The sequence below is a fragment of the Lepus europaeus genome, chromosome 5, assembly GCF_033115175.1.
Source record: "Lepus europaeus isolate LE1 chromosome 5, mLepTim1.pri, whole genome shotgun sequence".
NCBI lineage: Eukaryota > Metazoa > Chordata > Mammalia > Lagomorpha > Leporidae > Lepus > Lepus europaeus.
The window spans coordinates 101,668,481-101,686,815 of NC_084831.1; the positions used below are offsets into that span (position 1 = coordinate 101,668,481).

Genomic DNA, 18,335 nt, shown 5'->3' on the forward strand with positions numbered 1-18,335 from the left:
AATTGATATGCATTCATTAGGAACTCTATGTTGAACACTGATCTTTTCCTGAGCTAGCCACATGTAGCACAATAGTTTATAACTTGATGCTGAACAAGATGCAGTTCCCAGGCAGCCATACCATCACAGAGGTAAACACCAATACTATGTGGTGTACCATATTCCTAAGCTATGATGCGCACTGTGTTATTTATGCTCAGTGGGATATCAGACCTATAGTATTTTCCATTTGCAATAGGTTTAATCAAGATGTGACCTCATCACAAGTTGAGAAACATTAGTACTATGACATGAATAGCAAATGACTTAAAATAAAAAGAACAAAACTGTTGAGTAAGCATAGGACGTAACATATTCTTGGGTCGATAATGATGGGGAAATACAGCAGGGCCACATTTCTAAAGGGCAAGTTGGTAGTCTGGTCATATACATCCAGTACCTATGCTTTGACCCAGAAATTCTTCCTCTGACTTCAGTCGTAAATAACAACCATTCACATGGGCAGATGACCCTGGAAGTAGCACTCGTGACAGTGTAAACTAGGGACTCATGTCAAATACCACACCAGGCTAAAACCACTCTGCATGTGCTCCTTTGAGTCACTGCCTCCTGTATTTCCCCAGTCTTCACTGTTACCTTTGCTCTGGGATGCTGCGTGCTGTGTAAGAGAAAACACATCTTTTCCACTCTTGTAAGTTTACCACCGAGTCTGTGTATTTGTCAAATGGTTGAATGGACAAATAAATAAACAAATAGGCTCATGAAACAGTTAGTGACAAAAGTAGAATACAACACTGAAAATGCAGATATTTCATAAACACAAAGGTACTAGGTAAAAATGTTAAACAGAATAAAGTGTTCAAGGGTGACAATCTGATGGGATTATAGGCAATTTGTCCAGGGAATTTTTCTATACTGTCTTGTATTTTCTGAAATTTTTAGAGTTAATTTTATAAGGCAAAATTCTAGTTTATCAAATAAAATTATGTTTTTAAAAATATGTTGCATCACCTTTAAATAATACTTGGACGACAATACTTACCTATTATTTTTATTGCAACAATGCAAAACAATCTGAAACCGCTTTTTCAGAATAGCACAATATTTAAATACTATATATTAGTTTACACAGTTAATTCCATAAAATGTTTTTTTGAAAAATTCAGTTGCTTTCAACTTTAATATTTAGACTGCCAGGAAACCTTTCCATTTCAAAGCTGCTAAGCAGAGTGAGTTCTGCTGGGTGTCATCCACCCAGCATGTTTCAGTGCCAGTGTCTACAGTTGTTTGTCTCAGAACCTCTAATTAGCTGCCTTATCTTCTACTGGAATTCTTCTAGTGCTAAGTTTTAATCGTCCAAATTAATTGAAATATTGTAGCAATTTCAGATTAACATTTTCAAAATTAACAATGCATAAAATAAAATCACCCATAAATTTGCTTGGTTACAGCAGCCTCTAAGGAATTCTTTAAAGCAGACAAGATCCCACTGCTAACTTGCACATGCTATACTGCTATACTGCTAGACCACAGGAACAGGCTTTTCTCTATCCAAAGCGTGGCACAAGTAGGGCACACATTAGATCCCTGGGAGGATAAAGGCTTTGGAGCCAAATACATTGCAATAAAGCTTGGGACTTGGTAGGAGCTGTGTGATCCTGGGAAAATTACTTAACCCTCCAGAGCTGTGGTTTCCTCTGCTGAGAAATCCCAAGATGTCTGCCTCCTGATACTCATAGCCTCAGTTAATTCCCTTCCCTGCATGGAAGACCTGTCACATCCTTCTAACCAATGGAAGACAGCACAAATGATAGGACGGCACTTCCATGACTGTGTTACAAAAGCTTTTGAATTTTTTATCTGTTTTATTTATTTTGGGGCCAAAGTCAACAGCCAAGAACTCAGTCTGGCTCTCCTAAGTGGGGGGCAGGGCCCCAAGTACTTCACTTACTGCCTCCCAGGGTGACATCAGCAGAAAGGCAGAGTCAGGAGCAGAGCCAGGACTCACACCCAGGCCCTCGGACATGGGACGAGAGTGTCCCAAGAACCATTTTAAGCACTGTGCCAAATGCCCACTCCCTGTGTGAGATTTTAATTTGCATCTCGCTGCCACAGTCTGATGAAGCCTGCCCCAATAGTTAAGAACTGAGCACAGCCTCCGGTGAGCAGTGTGACAGGCACTGGGGCCCTGATTTCTACAGTCCAAATGGAAGAGATCCCTGCAGCATCTATGCCAGTGAATTTGGAAGCAGACTCTGCCCAAGTCGAGCCTTCATATGAGCTCTAGCCCTGGCCAACACTTTATGTGAGGTTTTATGAGAAACCTTGAAGTACAGAACCCAACTAAGCCAGGCCAAGCTATCTGACACATAGGAAATGAGACAATAAATGTGGGTTATTTTAGGCTTTAAATGTATGGTAACATACTAAACAGAAAAAAAAAAAAAACTAACACAGGTGTTTTGATTTGTTCTTGTATGTGTTGTAGCAATCACTATCACCATCATTCACAGAGAACTTAGGATGTGCCAGTGTTTGTTGATGAATGGCTTACCTGACATCTCAATCTTCATGAGGACACTACTGGTGGTGGCTACAAATACCCCCATTTTAGACATGAAAAGACACGTTTACTTACCTGAGATTATACAACCAATAAGTAGAGGGGCAGGACACAAACCCAGGTCAATGCCACTGCAGAGCCAGCCCTTCCCAGGGGTGGGGAGCGTCTGGCCCATGGGCCTTACGTGGCCTGCAAAATCATTTGGTCTGGCCACTCCAAGGCAACCACAGCAGGACTCAAAACGCAGTACATCGATGGCAGGCTAATTTTTGAGTTGATAATTTTGTATGGCTCACGAATGATGTTATAAATATCCACATGGCCCTTGGAAGAATAAAGAGAACAAAGGTTCCCCACCCCTGCCTTAGACTAAACTACTGTACGTGACTGCCCCTGGCCATTCACAGTGCTGATGTTAAAGTGATTCATGCAAACAAAACTAAACCCTGTCCTCCTCTCGCTTTTCTCATGACTCCTTCATTGCACAGAGGCAGGCTGTGGCCCACGTTGATGCCTGCAGGCTGAGCTTCGGGCTCTCCAGCATTCTCATGCTGGCCCTGCAGCTGGGAGAACACCTTCCCTTCCTCCTGACCCCACCAGATCTGCCGTGTGGGGTCCTGTTTCCTCAGATCCCTAATAAGATGGGGACCAACACATAGTAATGTGAACGAGAAAGAGAACAAGGGAGTTCTCTCTTCCTAGAAACACAGCAGCTGCATTCAGAGCAGGCCATCAACTTCATGTTTCTGGTGCAAGGACAGTTAAAAGGAGATCAAACATGTGATAAGAAAACCATTACTAGTTGGAGCGGGCCTTTGTTGGGAATCTCCGGTCCCTGTTTTAGGTATATTACTCCAGCTTTACCTCTTCTGATACTAGAAAACAAACAGAAGAGCCTGCAAGTAGAAAAAAGACAAGATAGGAGAGGTGGAAAACAGTCCCAGTGTGCTCAAGGATAAATAGCTGAAATGTCAAACCACACTCCTCTGTTGTCCTTCCCTATTCTGACAGAATTTACAGAAAATAAAGCCCCTAGGACAGGCTAGGTCAGCTTCACGCCCCATCTTGAAAGTGGGCATAGAAGCCAGGTTGACCAATCTCGGGATGCCCTGGCTGCAGCAACTGCTTTAGAGATGAGCACAGGGGCTACGCTGGGCTAATCAAAGCACTCTTTGGGATTTTTGCTATATTTACTTGGAAAAGGGTATTCTATTTTTCTATGGGTTCACTAGCTATGAAATCCATGCATATGTGAGATAATGTGGAAAATGTGTATTTCAAAAAAACTACGCCTAGATTTCCAAAGTTTTTTGCATCCAAATGAACATCTTTTAATTCAGATTTTCCATGAAAGTTTTGAATTACCCTTGTACACTGAGAGTTGCTAATGGACACCTTTGCCTCTAAATGTGACAAACTTGCCTGAGGTGCCTGCTGATAGGAAGTCAACAGAGAGGAAAGGAAAACTGAGATATAGGGAAAAACCAAACTGTGATGGCATCACTCAAGATCCTGTGTCCACTCTGCTTGAAGCAAAAACACTCCAGACTTTCCGGTTACCTGAGTCACTAGACCCTTGCTCTCCTCTCCCTCTTTAAAAAATAAACTAGTTTGGAATGTGTTTATGTCACTTGACAAACAAAAGCCTACTGGCTGATACCCTAATATAGAAGTGAATTGACTCGAATCTGGCAACAGACTGGTAACTTCACTTACACATCTCTAGTTCTTATAAACTGACATTTACTAGTGTATCCATTAGATATTTTGCCTCTTTGTCTTGTGTCATTCTTCAATCCACAATGAATTCTCCCTCATCTATCTTGATACTCAACTACACCATTCACAATCTACACAATATACTTGGTTGGTTCATCAGCTACTACAAATATTACCAATTTAACATGTTATGTTTGCATGTCTTATCTCTGCAACAGTTCCAAGCCCCTCAAAGACAGAGAAAGATCCGTATATTTATAACATCTACCCAGAAAAAGTCAGTCTCAAAAGAAAAACAGTCTGTAGAAACAATGAGGAGGGGGCTGGCATTAAAGTGGGTAAAGCCACTGCCTGTGATGCCAGCATCCTATATGGGTGCCGGTTCTACCCACTGCTCCACTTCCAATCCATCTGCCTGCTAATGGCTTGGGAAAAACAGTAGAAGAGGGCCCAAGCACTTGGGCCCCTGCACCCACATGGGAAACCAGTAAAAAAACCTCCTGGCTCCTGGATTCGGTCTGGTCCAACACTGGCCGTTGTGACCATTTGGGAGTGAACCAGCAGATGGAAGATCTCTCTCTGCCTCCCCCTATATCTCACTCTATATAACTCTGCCTTCCAGATAATAAATCTTTGAAAAAACTGAGGAGAAAGTAATATAAGTTTTTCTTTTTTCTCAAATTAAAATTTTAAAAGTCAACTTGATTTCAATATACTAAAAGATACTAATTGCCAATATGAGTCATCCTGACAGAATTCTACAAACTGCACTCCAATGTTCTAATTAATTTGAGAACAATCTTCACCATTTGTATATGGATAAGAATATATATTATATATTAATAAGAACATGGACTGTTGCTATGGTTTGAATATGATTTACCCCACCACACACACACACACACAACACACACAATTCATGCAGGACTTTAAACTCCAAAGTTATAACTTAATGGTACTAAGGGTGTGGAAGCTTAAGTATGGTCTGTAGACGTCCTTTGGTCATTGGAGGTGGGGGAATCTGCCAGGTAGTTCCAATGACAGGGTTGCTGTAGAAGCCTGAGCCTGTGTCCAGCCTCTCCTTGCTTGCCATGTGATCCTTTCTCCATATTGCTCTGCCACTGCTACCTACTACCTTCATCAGAGGCCAAACTAATGGGGCCACCTGATATTGTGTACAAAATGAACTTTTTGTCTTCACAACTTAGCTACCTCAGGTATATTCTTAGAGTAACAGAAAACAGATCCATGTAACTGTTTATGCTACTAAGGATTACTTTATCAATTTCTCTCTCGTTATATAAGTTGGATGTTACTTACATCAAATATTGTTATTGAAAGCCAATGTGTTTTGATCTAGCTGGTTTCTTTCATTTTTGTTACCTTAAAACTAAGTTTGAAACAAGGTTACCTGGCTCTCAGAGGTTGTTCATCATATAGAGCACACAAAATTTTTTAAGTTTCTATGTTACTTAGCATTACATGGCACATTCTTTTTCTTCCAAAATGGGCAAATTTACACTAGCATGGCTATAGAGATAGCAAAGGAAGTAGTCCAAGCTATATTTTATATCCTAAGGAAGGGCCATTTTTATCAATGATTAATGTTCAAAGTAACTCACTAGGTTTAAGACTTTCTTTTCAGAATGCTTTTCTAAATATTTAACAGATACACACTATCGTCTAAAGACATAATTACTGTAATAACAGAAACTACATTAGTGACCCAGAAGTAGTCTCTGTATATAACAATCCAAATGTTTTGTTATCTCAATAGTCACATTACTGATGCTATGTTTTCCACAGAAAAGCACCCCATGTACATTTTCAAATACTCGCCTCCCCTTTCCTTTCTACTCCAAAGGTACCCGAGCAGTATTAGGAAAACACTGGCTTGGCACGGCGTGTACAGACCTGCCAGATGGCAGCAGTAGAGATCTTTTTGTGAACTCCAAATGAGCCCTGAAAGGGAGAAATAAATCCTCCTCAAACCAGAAAAGATGCGAGCCAGAGGCTGTGATGCTCATTTCAGAAATCTGCTATCATGGTAAAGGGAATTAGAACAGTAGCCCCGAAAATAACTACGAGGGGATCAACTGCCTTAGTGCAAAACTAGTCTTACTGTTCCTAGCTTAATAGAAGCTGGGGGGAAAATCAGCTATTTTAAAATCCAGAGCATGCTCCCCAGCCTTCGCTCACAGCTTGCATTTCTCATTTTTCTGCAATGAATCTTAATCACTGGGTTCTACTGTCCCAGTTTCTATCAAGTTCATTTCTTTCAATGTGAAATACATTTTTACACATTTACAATTATGCTCCCAATATTTAGATTAGGATTTATATGTGATGAGAAATTAGTTTTGGAGGTGACAGAAAAGACAGAAATAGATTTCACTGATTAATATGGAAATATTATAATCTATGGAACTTTATTACTTATCTATTATAGACAAAAGCTCATTTACTAAAACTTTCAAAAATGTATGTTTGCTTCCCTCATACAAAAAAAGGAAAATGTATTTTTATACCAGTCCTTTAAATAAAATACTAGGTTGCTATTTTTCTCTTTTTTCTATTTGGAGACTAAATTATAAAATTCCTCTAGGGAGAAAATTGATATTCCATTTAAAAACAAATGTAAAAGAACCTAAAAATTCTATTTAGACTGTATTAAATTATAATTTAATAAAATAAACCAACAAAATAACGTATATTTTTATTAATGAAAACATCTGTAAATAACTCAGCTTAAAAGCAATTTGAGCCCACATTTGTCTCTTTTTCAGTTCATTTTGCTTTTTTTGTACTTAGTATGTGTAGATCTTTTACATGATTATCAGATTACTATTTTTTTTTGAAAGGCAGAGTTAGACAGAGGGAGAGACAGAGGGAAAGGTCTTCCTTCCGTTGGCCGGCACGCTGCACGGATCCGAAGCCTGGAGCCAGGTGCTTCCTCCTGGTCTTCCATGCGGGTAGAGGACCCAAGGACTTGGGCCATCCTCCACTGCCTTCCCAGGCTACAGCAGAGAGCTGTAGCAGCAACCAGGACAGAATCCGGCACCCCAACCAGCACTAGAACCCAGGGTGCCGGCGCAGCAGGTGGAGGATTAGCCAAGTGAGCCGCGGTGACGGCTTTCAGACTACTATTTTTAAAACAATGTTATTTCACAACAGAGTTATATGAAACATAATATTAAATGTTTTATATATGCATTTATACATATGCATATATGCAATTAAAACTTTGTGCCTTTATCTATTCCTTTCGTAGGCAGAACATAAATTCCTTGTGGAGAGGGGTCTTGTTTTAAAATCAATGACATCACTATGGTTAATGTCATATAAGATATGAAGTTGGTCATGAAAGAGATTTCTTAAATGCCATTCTTCAGACAAGAACAGATAGGTATGGTGATATATATCAATCCTACCTACTTGAAAGGGGATGATCTTTCAGGATGTCTCTACCAAGAAAAGGTTAAGGCATCTCCTCCTTAATGAACAAGACAGCATTTCTAAGCCACAAGTATCTCTTTGTAAACAAGAATTTAACAATGAGCACATGGAAAGCACCAACTCTCAGAAAGAACTCATCAATTTAACTGTTATCTGCCCATTTACTATTCAAGGTTATCACAAATCACATAAGAAACTTCAGATCAGAAAGGCAGTAATCTACCTAAAAATTTCTACTGCATCTAATCTTTAGGCAATACAGCACAGAACAATAGTTTGAATATTTTAAAAGCTAGTGGCTGTGGACTTAAATACAAGATGCTATGAGATCCACAAATAAAAGACAATTTTGCAATTGTCTAAAATTGAAAAAAATGACATATGCCCTGGTACATAGATCTGACACATGCAAACTGATATACATCTTGCATCTTCTAACACAGATAACAGGGAAATTTTAAAGCTCAGTATTAAAATTTAATTGGTAACTCTGACCTTGAGTGCTAAGATTTTCTTGAGATTTATGATCTCATGTTCTTGAAAAAGGCCTAGCACCTTCGTGTTCCTGAAATAATTGATCTGTTACAAGTGCTGTTTTCCTGTTATCAACATCTGTCTCAGGAAGAAACTCACAAACTCATGAAAATACCTTGCTAAATTTAAGAAATACGAACGAGCCACCCAAATTTGCATCTAACACGTTACTATTTTTATAAAAGCAGTCAAGATTAAAAGTTGATAAATTTCTTAGCACAAAGCACAAGAAAAACTACAGAGCAAAGCAATCTGCAACTATTGTGTATAAAGACTAATACCATTATGAATAAAAAGTTTTTCTCTTACCAAATGAATGTTCTTATTTTTATTTTTATTCATTCACTTCAGAGGCAAAGAGAGCGGCACACAGAATTACCATCCACTGGTTCACTCTCCAAATGTCTGCAATGGCCGGGACTGGGGCAGGCTGAAGGCTGAAGTCAGAACCCAATCCACGTCTCCCATGTGGGTGGCAGGGATTCAATTATTTGAGCCATCACCGGCTGCCTCCCATTGTGCACCTTAGAAGGGAGCTGGAACCTAAGCACTCGGCATTGAATGCAGGTGACCCAAGTGGCATCTTAACTGCTATGCCAAAAATTAGGCCCAACAAAGGGAATGTTTTAAGTACATTAACAACCCAGAATGTAAACCTACAGTTTACATCTTTCTTGAGTCTGAATAGAATTTCACAACATACACTTTCTGCCTTGGGAGTTTTTGTTTATTGCAACCACAATCTAATAATTTCACCAGAAAACTCCCAACCATCACCATTGGTTGTGCCTACTAGTAAGAGTAAGCAAAAGCTTATGGAAGCCTGCAAAGAAGAGAATAAGAGCAAATCTGAATATGACTGTGATTATATAACCTCAATGGAAATGCAACATAAAACTCGGGATTTACTTGCAAAGAAATAACTGTTAAACATTATTGATCTTAACATGATAAAATGTTCAGCACTAAACATGCTGCAACACACACTACTTAGTATAATAATTGCCACTACGTAGCATTCACTACCTACTGGACACTTTCAAAAGTGCTTTACGTCTATTAACTCATGCAATGCTCACAACAACTTTTCAAGGCAGATGCTGCTATGAAATTCCTTTTGCAAATGAGCAAACTACAGCAGAGAGAAAGGAGGCAAAGTGCCAAAGGCCAAACTGCAAGCAAACAGCTACATCTGGTCCCAAGCCCAGCGAATGTGGATCAGAGCCATCCTACCATCAGCAGATTCCACCAGCGTCCCACGAGGACACCAGCAGGATGGATTTAGAAAGCAAGAGAGACAACGCATACAATCATTAATCCACGTGAAAAATTAAAAAAAAAAAAAAAACACCTCACACTTGTGTTATCTGAGAAAGAGAAAGACACACCAAGGCAGAGACACAGAGAGGGTGTTTTCATCTGCTGTTTCACATCCCAAATGCCCAAAACAGCCAGGGCTGGACTAGGTTGGTGCTACAGGTAGAAACTCAATCCAGTTCTCACAAATGCACGACAGAGATCCAACTATTTTAGCCATCACTACTGCCTCTAAGGGCTGTATTAGCAGGAAGCTGGAGTCAACACACGGAGGCTGGCATCAAACCAAAGCACTCTGGTATGGAATGTAGACGTCGTAATTACTGGGTCAAACACCCACTCTGTCATGTAACAGGATTAATTAAGCTCCTACTATCCACAAAACTGTGCCTCAAAGTCCTTTCTGACACAAAGGTCTATGGAGAAGATATGTAGTTTATATTTGTCCATGGCTCTGAAATTCAGACCCTATGAAGTGCTTATACCTAGCCTCTGAAATGGCTTAATTTTATTTTTCCTACAACCCACCCTGAGGCTCTAGAAGACCATCAGCATATTCAGTCTTGGAAATGTCTACTAAGTAAACTGTAGAGGAAAATCAAAGCACTTCAACAATGAGAGTACTAACAACAATTAATACACCTTGGAGGCACTTTGTCCATGCAGCTTCAACTGTACTAATCCCTGTGTAAACACTGTGGGTGAAACATCTCCCACACAACTGTGGTAATCTGTTAGACAACAGTCACATCAGCAGCAATACAAGATGGTCATTAAGCACTGGTTAACTTTGAACAGAGAAACCCAGCAACTTGGCATCAGAAAAGGTTGAGGGGAAAGTCAACCAGTCCTAATCATATAATTTTAGCCTACATCGAAAATAGCAAAAGGAAGAAGAAGGTGTTACACCTCCAGTTGCTTCAAGATGCAAGATCACCAACTATTTTTGACTTTTTGGCTTAGAAATGTGGAAAAACTAAAAATACATTGATAATATTTATTATACCTATTAAAACATAATATATTCTAAGGACAAAACATATAGCAGTGTTTCTTTTTTATTTGTAACTTTATACTTCATGAAGTTCTAAAATCTTTAGACAAATAGAAATATCAGGAGAGCTGCACTTATATAAAGCCATCATCTTTAGGATAAGGGCATATAAATTTATTACTGGTCAGCTTTGTGTATTTATAACATGAGTTCATTATACTTCGCTTTAAATAATCTACAGGATTCTAAAAAGCTTTGGCCATAAAATATATTGTTAAGAGTCAAATGTTTCAACTGACACTAAAAATATAGAAATGCATTTCCCTGGAGAGAAATGGACTAAATAAAAATGCCCATAGGAGAAATAAAAGACACTTAAAATATAGCATCTATAAAGGTTGATTTTCTGAAACAAAAATACTACAAATCATACAAAATAAGAAAAAATCCCTCATATTCATAGCCATACACTCCTATTAAACAGAATAGAGGAAGTCTCTTCTAAATATTATTGCAAAGTCCTCCGCAGAGACTATTGTCTTGGGAAAGCTAGAACTATTAAAAACTAAACCAGACCCTTATTTTTTAATAGCCTTAATTTTGTTCTATAGTTAAAAGATTTAAACTGATCTCAGAACACAAGTGAGGCAATTTCTAGCCAGAGGCAACAAAGCTCCCATAAACCCCAGATAGCTCATAAACTGGCATGGCCACCATGGGTGTGGTTTCAGTTAGAAGCTATAATGCTTTGAAAACTAAACTTTACAACTAGGTGAACACTGCTTATGATGAGAAAACAAAACAAAAGACAGACTCCAGATTACTTCTCAGCAAGGGTACTCTGCGTCTCATCTTCCATTTACTTTGTTATCAAGTTCATACATTTAGAGCCCTTTAGCTGGGAATACCTTTAACCCACAATAATAGGAACATATATATAACAAAATATTTGGTAAGTAAACTATGGAAGGTGGCATTGCTCAATGGACAAAAAAAATAATTATACTAAAATAAGGGCAGGGCAAACCTCGCCATGTTAAATAGAAAACACTGAATATTTTCTGCAAATAATCGGTCTCCTGAGAAGGCACTTGTTCAGCATGCTTCTACTGTAACACAGCACACATACAGGATCAAGATATTTTCCCAAAGTTTATTCTTTCTCCTACTCCCCTAGAAAATGTTAACCTTGAAGTGTCAGCTTGCTAGTTGATTTTCTTACCAGACTTGTAAGGATGGAGCAGGGAAGGGGTGCTGGGTATGTTAGCATTCACCAGGCACCCTGAGGCTGTTCAGAAAGCAAATAGCCAGCTGCTGATGGTAGAAAAGTGTGGTACTGTATGCGGCTTACTCATCCTGTGAATGATTTACACTTTAGACGGCAGCTTTCTGGTCTCACAGTATATACCAAACTGTAAGAACAAAGGCCAACAATATGCCTGCCTGTAACACTTTCCATGTACTTTCAGGGACTAAATTACTTTAGCCATTACTGCTGCCTGCAAGGGTCTGTACTAACAGAAAGCTGGAGTCAAAAGCTGCAGGCTGGCATCAACCCAAGGCACTCAGGTATGGAATGGAGGCATCTTAACTAAAGTCATGATCATAGGGCACATAATCAGAAACACACCTGGGTCCACCTGTCTGGAAGTTCTCCGGAGTCCATTGGTCCGTTTCTGTGCAAAAAAGGTAATACAAAGCAAAATAAAGATATATTAGTGATTGGGTAACATTAAATTGTATAACTTCTAATACTTTGGAAGGAATGCTGCACTTTTTCCAACTAAAAGCATGACTAAATTTGTTCAAAATGGGTTTTTAATGTTCATTTTTATAATTTAACTTTTTGTTTTTCTAATTGATCCTCCACATGAATGCCATTACATTTGATAAGTTGTTGATATAACACTAAGACAAAGAAATCTTTTTGTTTACAAACTCCAGATATCATGACTTCATTTTTTTAAGTACCTGTGACTACAGGAACAAACACAGCTCAGACCACTGTTCTTGGCTAGAAAACATTCTCAGCAATGATATACGAGCAACAGCCTTCAACTCGTCTCGAAAAACTCAAACTCAGCTATTTGTGGGGCTAGATGGACCAGAGACTGAAAAAAGGATACAGCCTCAAAACTAAGATCTGAAGCCCTGATTTTAGCCAACATTGAAATGATAAGGGTGTTTTAATTATGAACCAGTTGTTTCTGAATACTTTGACAAAGCAAAACAGAAACACAGCTTGTGAACCATAGAAAAGTGAAACTTTAATACAGAAAAGAAATCCGTAAGAAACACTGTGCATTACAGAAGAATTACAAAAGAGAGAAGATACAAGAGACTTTAAATCTTTGGAAATGCATTGTTACACATTGGATTTCACAAACATGAGGTTCATTCCCACCTCAGAACTCTGGTAATCTCACTAATTAAGGACTTGAATTTCACACTGTATAATACAAATGGATGAAATGCTGACTCTATGACTATGATATAATTCAGATTTTTGCAAGAGTGTGTTTCTTTTTATGTGTAGGGGGTCTGCACCTGTATATGGAGACTTGGTTTTATTCAGCACACTTGGCTTTGCCAAACACACGTTATCCATCCCACGTTATCCACAGATGGTTCTCAGGGACTCTTCTGCTGCTGCCTGCATACCCAGAGTAAATGGCTGAACTGGAGGCTTTCAGCCTCCAACCAGATCCTGCAGATTCTCAGGATCTCTCGTGAAAGCAAACTGGAGGAATTTTTGAAACATGATTTTTGTTTTTACCCCCAACTACTTCCAAACTGGATTTATATTTAAAAAAAAAAAAAAAAAAGAATAGGATTGTAAAAATGGCCATTGCAGCCATGTGGAGTGAGATGGATAGCTGGACTAGAAACCATCAACAAGAGTCGCTGTGAGGGAGAGGAAAATGGTGCTTGGGGCTTCTTGGTGGCCAAGGCCTGGAGAGGGGAAGTGTGAGGAGCTGCAGGTTCGATCTGTTAACATGAAAGGAAACTGCCTGCAGAGAAAAACTCTGGTCTTCCTGAAATGTTATAGAAAAATCTCGGAGCTCTTGATACAAAGGAGGTCACACAACTGAGAATATTTTCAACAGGAAAATACCTGAGGTGGGTATGTGGATGCTACTCCCTACATCTCCCACCACCACCTTACCATGCCATAGAAGCTGTCTCTCTGCTCATCTGATACCTTCCACTCTTAAAGTGCTTGGAAGGCTAGGAAAGCGGTCAGCCTTTTGTTCTGACTCCTAGAATCCCCAGACAAGCATATGGAGACACTATACATTTAAAACATGAAAAGGAGAACTGTGTTCAAGAGCACCTCTATATTTTCTTTATCAGTAAGCAAGGCAACGAAAATGTGATTATTCTAAGAACGGATTCTAGAACAAGACTAGCTAAGTTCAAATGCAAGAGTTATGGGGGGAAAAGCCGCTATAATTCAAAAGTTGTACTTTGTAAATTTATATTTATTAAATAAAAAAAAAACGAAAATACTACCACTTGGCACTGCTTGACTGTGAGCACTTCACATGTCTGTACCTCAGCTTCCTCATCTACAAAATGGGAATGATAATAATACTTCCTAGGGGCTTGTGAGAATTAAACCATTTATGGGAAGTGCTTGGAAAAGTCTCTGCCACATGGGAAGCATTATTAAGCTTATTATGATTATTAAGTTTATTATGATCATTAGTAACTTTATGCATCTTGAATGCTTAAATTCAAATGAAGGATAAATTCTTCTACTAAATCTATGTCTTGTTTTAGGTTCTTTTGTCTGAAAAAAAATCACTGAAAATCAGTCACCTGAAAAGAGAAACTTTTCTGCAGGATGGATAGGTTGGAAAATGAACTCTGATCTGGTGTACAGAAGATGTGTATATACAAATATATCTAATATATATTTTAAATAATTTGGGTTACTTAGACAGTGTTTATTTGGGGAGTTTGAGATTTACTATTGTTTAAAAGAACCTAAGAAGTATTTTATATTGCAAACATTTGGAATATGTTTTAAACAATTTCAAAACACAAACTTTAATTGTCATTCTGTCATCCTTGTTCCTACTCCCTTTGACAGCCACATGCTCTAAGGCCTAGGACAGAGCTGTACAGGCCATTGGCCCAGCAGGGGGAGGGAGGAGAGGAGGACACATGTACGCCATCTCTGGAGCTCTCGACTACAACTCAGTGACCGTGAGAATCCATGTTCAGGGCCTCTCAATTGCCTTTGATCTAAATAGAAGGCAGGGAAACACCAATCCTATCTTTATAAGGAATTAATAGTTATTTCGTGCTTCGTTATCTATTAACTTGTCTTTCTCTAAAAACAACAACAACAACAAAAATATCTTCATCATCCACAAATCTCTGTCTCTCTTCTTGCCTCTTTGGGGATTAAGTGAATTCTCTATTGATTTTCCCAACTAGGCAAGTAAGCCAGCTTTGCTCCTTCTACCTGTTCTAGCCTGTGTTAAGGAATGAATTCAAAGTTGTTAAAGAGATATGTAATGATAAACTTTCTTGGAGTCAGAGGGAGTTTCTAAGAGTCCTCTCTTGAAAGTGACCTGAGATGAACACCTTGGGTGTGCTGATGGAGGCCCAGGACCCGTGGTTATGGACAGCTGGACCTACCTTAAGAATCAAACGTACAACTAAAAATAAAAAAAAAAAAAAATCACAATCATAGTTACTAAAAGGGAAATACCTGGGGACTATAAATCAGCTCCTGAAGAAAAAGATGGTGGTCAAGAGGGGAAAGAAGAAACTCACAGAGTTCACCAAGCTAACTCGCATGTCACCTGAGTGTCTGCCTTAAAGAGGGACACTTCTGGTAGAGGCAGCAGACAGAGATGCTCCTTACTGTTCTTTTACTACACTTCGGCCTTCAGCCGAACTAAAGTTTCCTTAGCATACTGGCCATATAAGACTTTGCTATCTTTCTCCATCTAGTAGAGATTATTAGCACAGTCACATGTTAAATAAAAATTACACTTATTATACTTGAAAATTAAGCAAGTCATTAAAAAACCGATGCAGCATTTAAAAAATGTGAAAATTAATTCGTTTCATAAGAGATTTACATGCATCTTTTAAGCATAAAATGTGTGTGAACTATTTAATATTGTGAAAATTATTAGCCACTTCTTATTACCACCCTTTTCTGTAAATACACCCACTTCATGTTACTTGATTAAAATGAAATGAAATAATCTTCTGTAGAAAAAACAATACACACATCTAACAGGATAAATATTCAGGAACACCGAGATAGAGTTCAGAGCTCGACAAGGTGTCTGTCTCAATAACCAAGAAACAGTGCAGGAGAGCACAGGAAAGCTGTTTTACAAGATAAAGGACACTGCTAAAAAACACTTTGATAGCTCTGACAAAAATTTATATATAAATGAAATACTAAAATAAATTTATTTTAGCCCTAAAAGAACCTGTAAGACCTATTTTTTTTTTTAAACAACATGTTATGCATTCCTTGGTCACCATCTACATTCTACGATATTAGTCAATGGATTTACTGAATAGCTGAATGTAATATGAACTTCTTCATATAATACTCATAATACCCTCCATACACTAACTGTATATCCGTGCAAAAAAAGGAGAAACAAGTGCCTCACATGGCATTTTGTTATATTTTTCATTTTCAACCAACTATCTAAATGCTAGCTTACTAGAAACATTAATATGACACCACTTTTAAAGACAGATAAATGTTATGTACTAAATTATACTAAATTGGTAAACAGTTTTATTATTCTGAAATTCTCAGATTACTGTACTTTTGGTTCACATTACTAAGCACACACATTTCATATTTTAATTTTTTCTACTATGGTATTTTTTCATGTTCTCGCCGTGGTATTAAAGGATTGGGGAGGTGGTTCAGGTATGAAACATGTTATTTTTTGGTTGATGACCAGGGCAATGGTTGCTGGGAATTTGCCATCTTGTTCATTCTTTTATATTTTTTAGGTTAATTTTATTCTAAAGCGGGTAACTCTATTCACATATTTCTGAACCACCACAATACAGACTCTGTATTAAACAAGGGGAAAACTTATCAGATGTTGACTTGATTAATAGGACATATTATTCTTGCTTGTGCTCAGATAACTACTAGGAACATGAAACCATGTCCTTAGATGAGCAATGCTGGAATCTTTAGTACCGGCAAATGCTGTACAGTGGCATAACATTTCATGACAGAAGACACGTCTACCAACTTCCTGGAGAGAAGCCACCCTTCTACGCTCAATGTCCCATAGCACACACAGCCTTAGACTCCATATTCTCATTTTCTCTCTACCTGTGATCTCCTAACAGTAACTGTGCGAACTCCTTTGATTTAACTTGTGCATTTCATTGAAAAGTACTTGTTAGCTCCATTTCTGTCTCTATTCATTTTAAAGGTACATTTAACATTGTAGAAGCTCAGACCTGCTTAAGCTAGCAAACAACCTGAAATACAAAGGTTATATGAAAATTTTTAAATGTTAATCTTACCTCTGGTGGTTTGAGCGTCCCTTGTTCTGAAACAAATGTGAAAATTGGCATTGTCAGTGTAAAGTTATTTTGTTTGGTTAGCAACCTTAGCTTGTTCTCTGCAGCGTGGTAAAACACTACTGCTTTGTTTTCTTAACTGATACCTGTAATATATTTCCAGGGTCCCTCAGGCTGGGCTAGTAATTGTTTTGCAACCCAAGTTCTCTTACCTTATTGGCTTGTCAGGAAAGTGACTCATAGTTCTAAATGACTTCTCAGTTATGCTTAACTTTTTCAGTTGTTTATTAAGCAATGTCAATTCAACCGCATAAAGCTCCTTGAAACAGAGGCTTGCACTAAGTTTATATGCATGAGAGAAAGCTAAAGGCAAACCTTTATGCACACCTCACCTTAAGAATCTAAACCCACTAATCTACAAAGGCAGTGCATTGATAGAACAATGGCAAATTTAACACAGTGCATTATACTCCATATGAATTTTTTTTCATTAAGAGGCTATAACTCTTGTTTTTAATTTTAGGAGGAATACAGTCTGATTTAAAGATGGAAATAAAACCCTGAGTCAGGATTCGATTTCAATGCTAATTTTCCTTTCATCCTTAGTTCACCTTTCTATAAATAGGGACAACAATCTTTCCCTACAATACAACTCTTGACATTCACTAACAGTTATAAAGAAGCCTGGGACCTTCAGGTAGAAGGAAGAGCAGAGCACAGGCCGCCCTTGGAAAGCCAGGGGACAGAGTTTCTGCTTCCTGTCCCCGTGCCAGGAGCCCTAATACACATTACAATTTCGCCAGACTGACCATCACCTTGCCTATACTTTTCCCATCCAAAGCGACCTCGCAGGAATGACCAGAGAGAAGATGCAATGGAGGAGGGGGGCATCAGGAGAGCAGGGCAGGCCCAAGTGAGAGCTGAGTGGTGTGTTTCTCGAAACGGCTCTAAGCCCCACTGCCAGAGCTGGCAGAGAAAACTCCTGCCACTGGACCAGCTGCTCCAGACGGGTTTACAGAGCAAGACTGCCTGGGGCATGGAACAGAGAGTTGCTTTACTGTTTGTTTGTTTCTTAAAGGACTACTTCTGATGATGGAAACAGAAGATATATGAGCAAAAAGTCACCTTTCTGGAGAAAAGCCGAATCCTGTATCCTGTTGTCAATTTCAAGCCCCACAGCCTTGGTTTTCACAGATAACTGTGTCTTAAGAAAGCATC

General features: G+C 38.6%; 1 protein-coding gene across 1 annotated transcript in view; it reads right to left on the bottom strand.

Annotated features, from left to right (window-relative positions):
* Positions 1-18,335, bottom strand: part of VAV3 (vav guanine nucleotide exchange factor 3) — a 415,772-nt gene that overhangs the window by 108,264 nt on the left and 289,173 nt on the right. Inside the window, exons 18-19 of the mRNA XM_062191859.1 lie at positions 17,121-17,146; positions 12,214-12,259 (exon numbers count right to left, since the gene is read on the bottom strand). Of these exons, the coding sequence (XP_062047843.1) occupies positions 12,214-12,259; positions 17,121-17,146 (72 nt within the window). The remainder of the gene's footprint in view (positions 1-12,213; positions 12,260-17,120; positions 17,147-18,335) is intronic.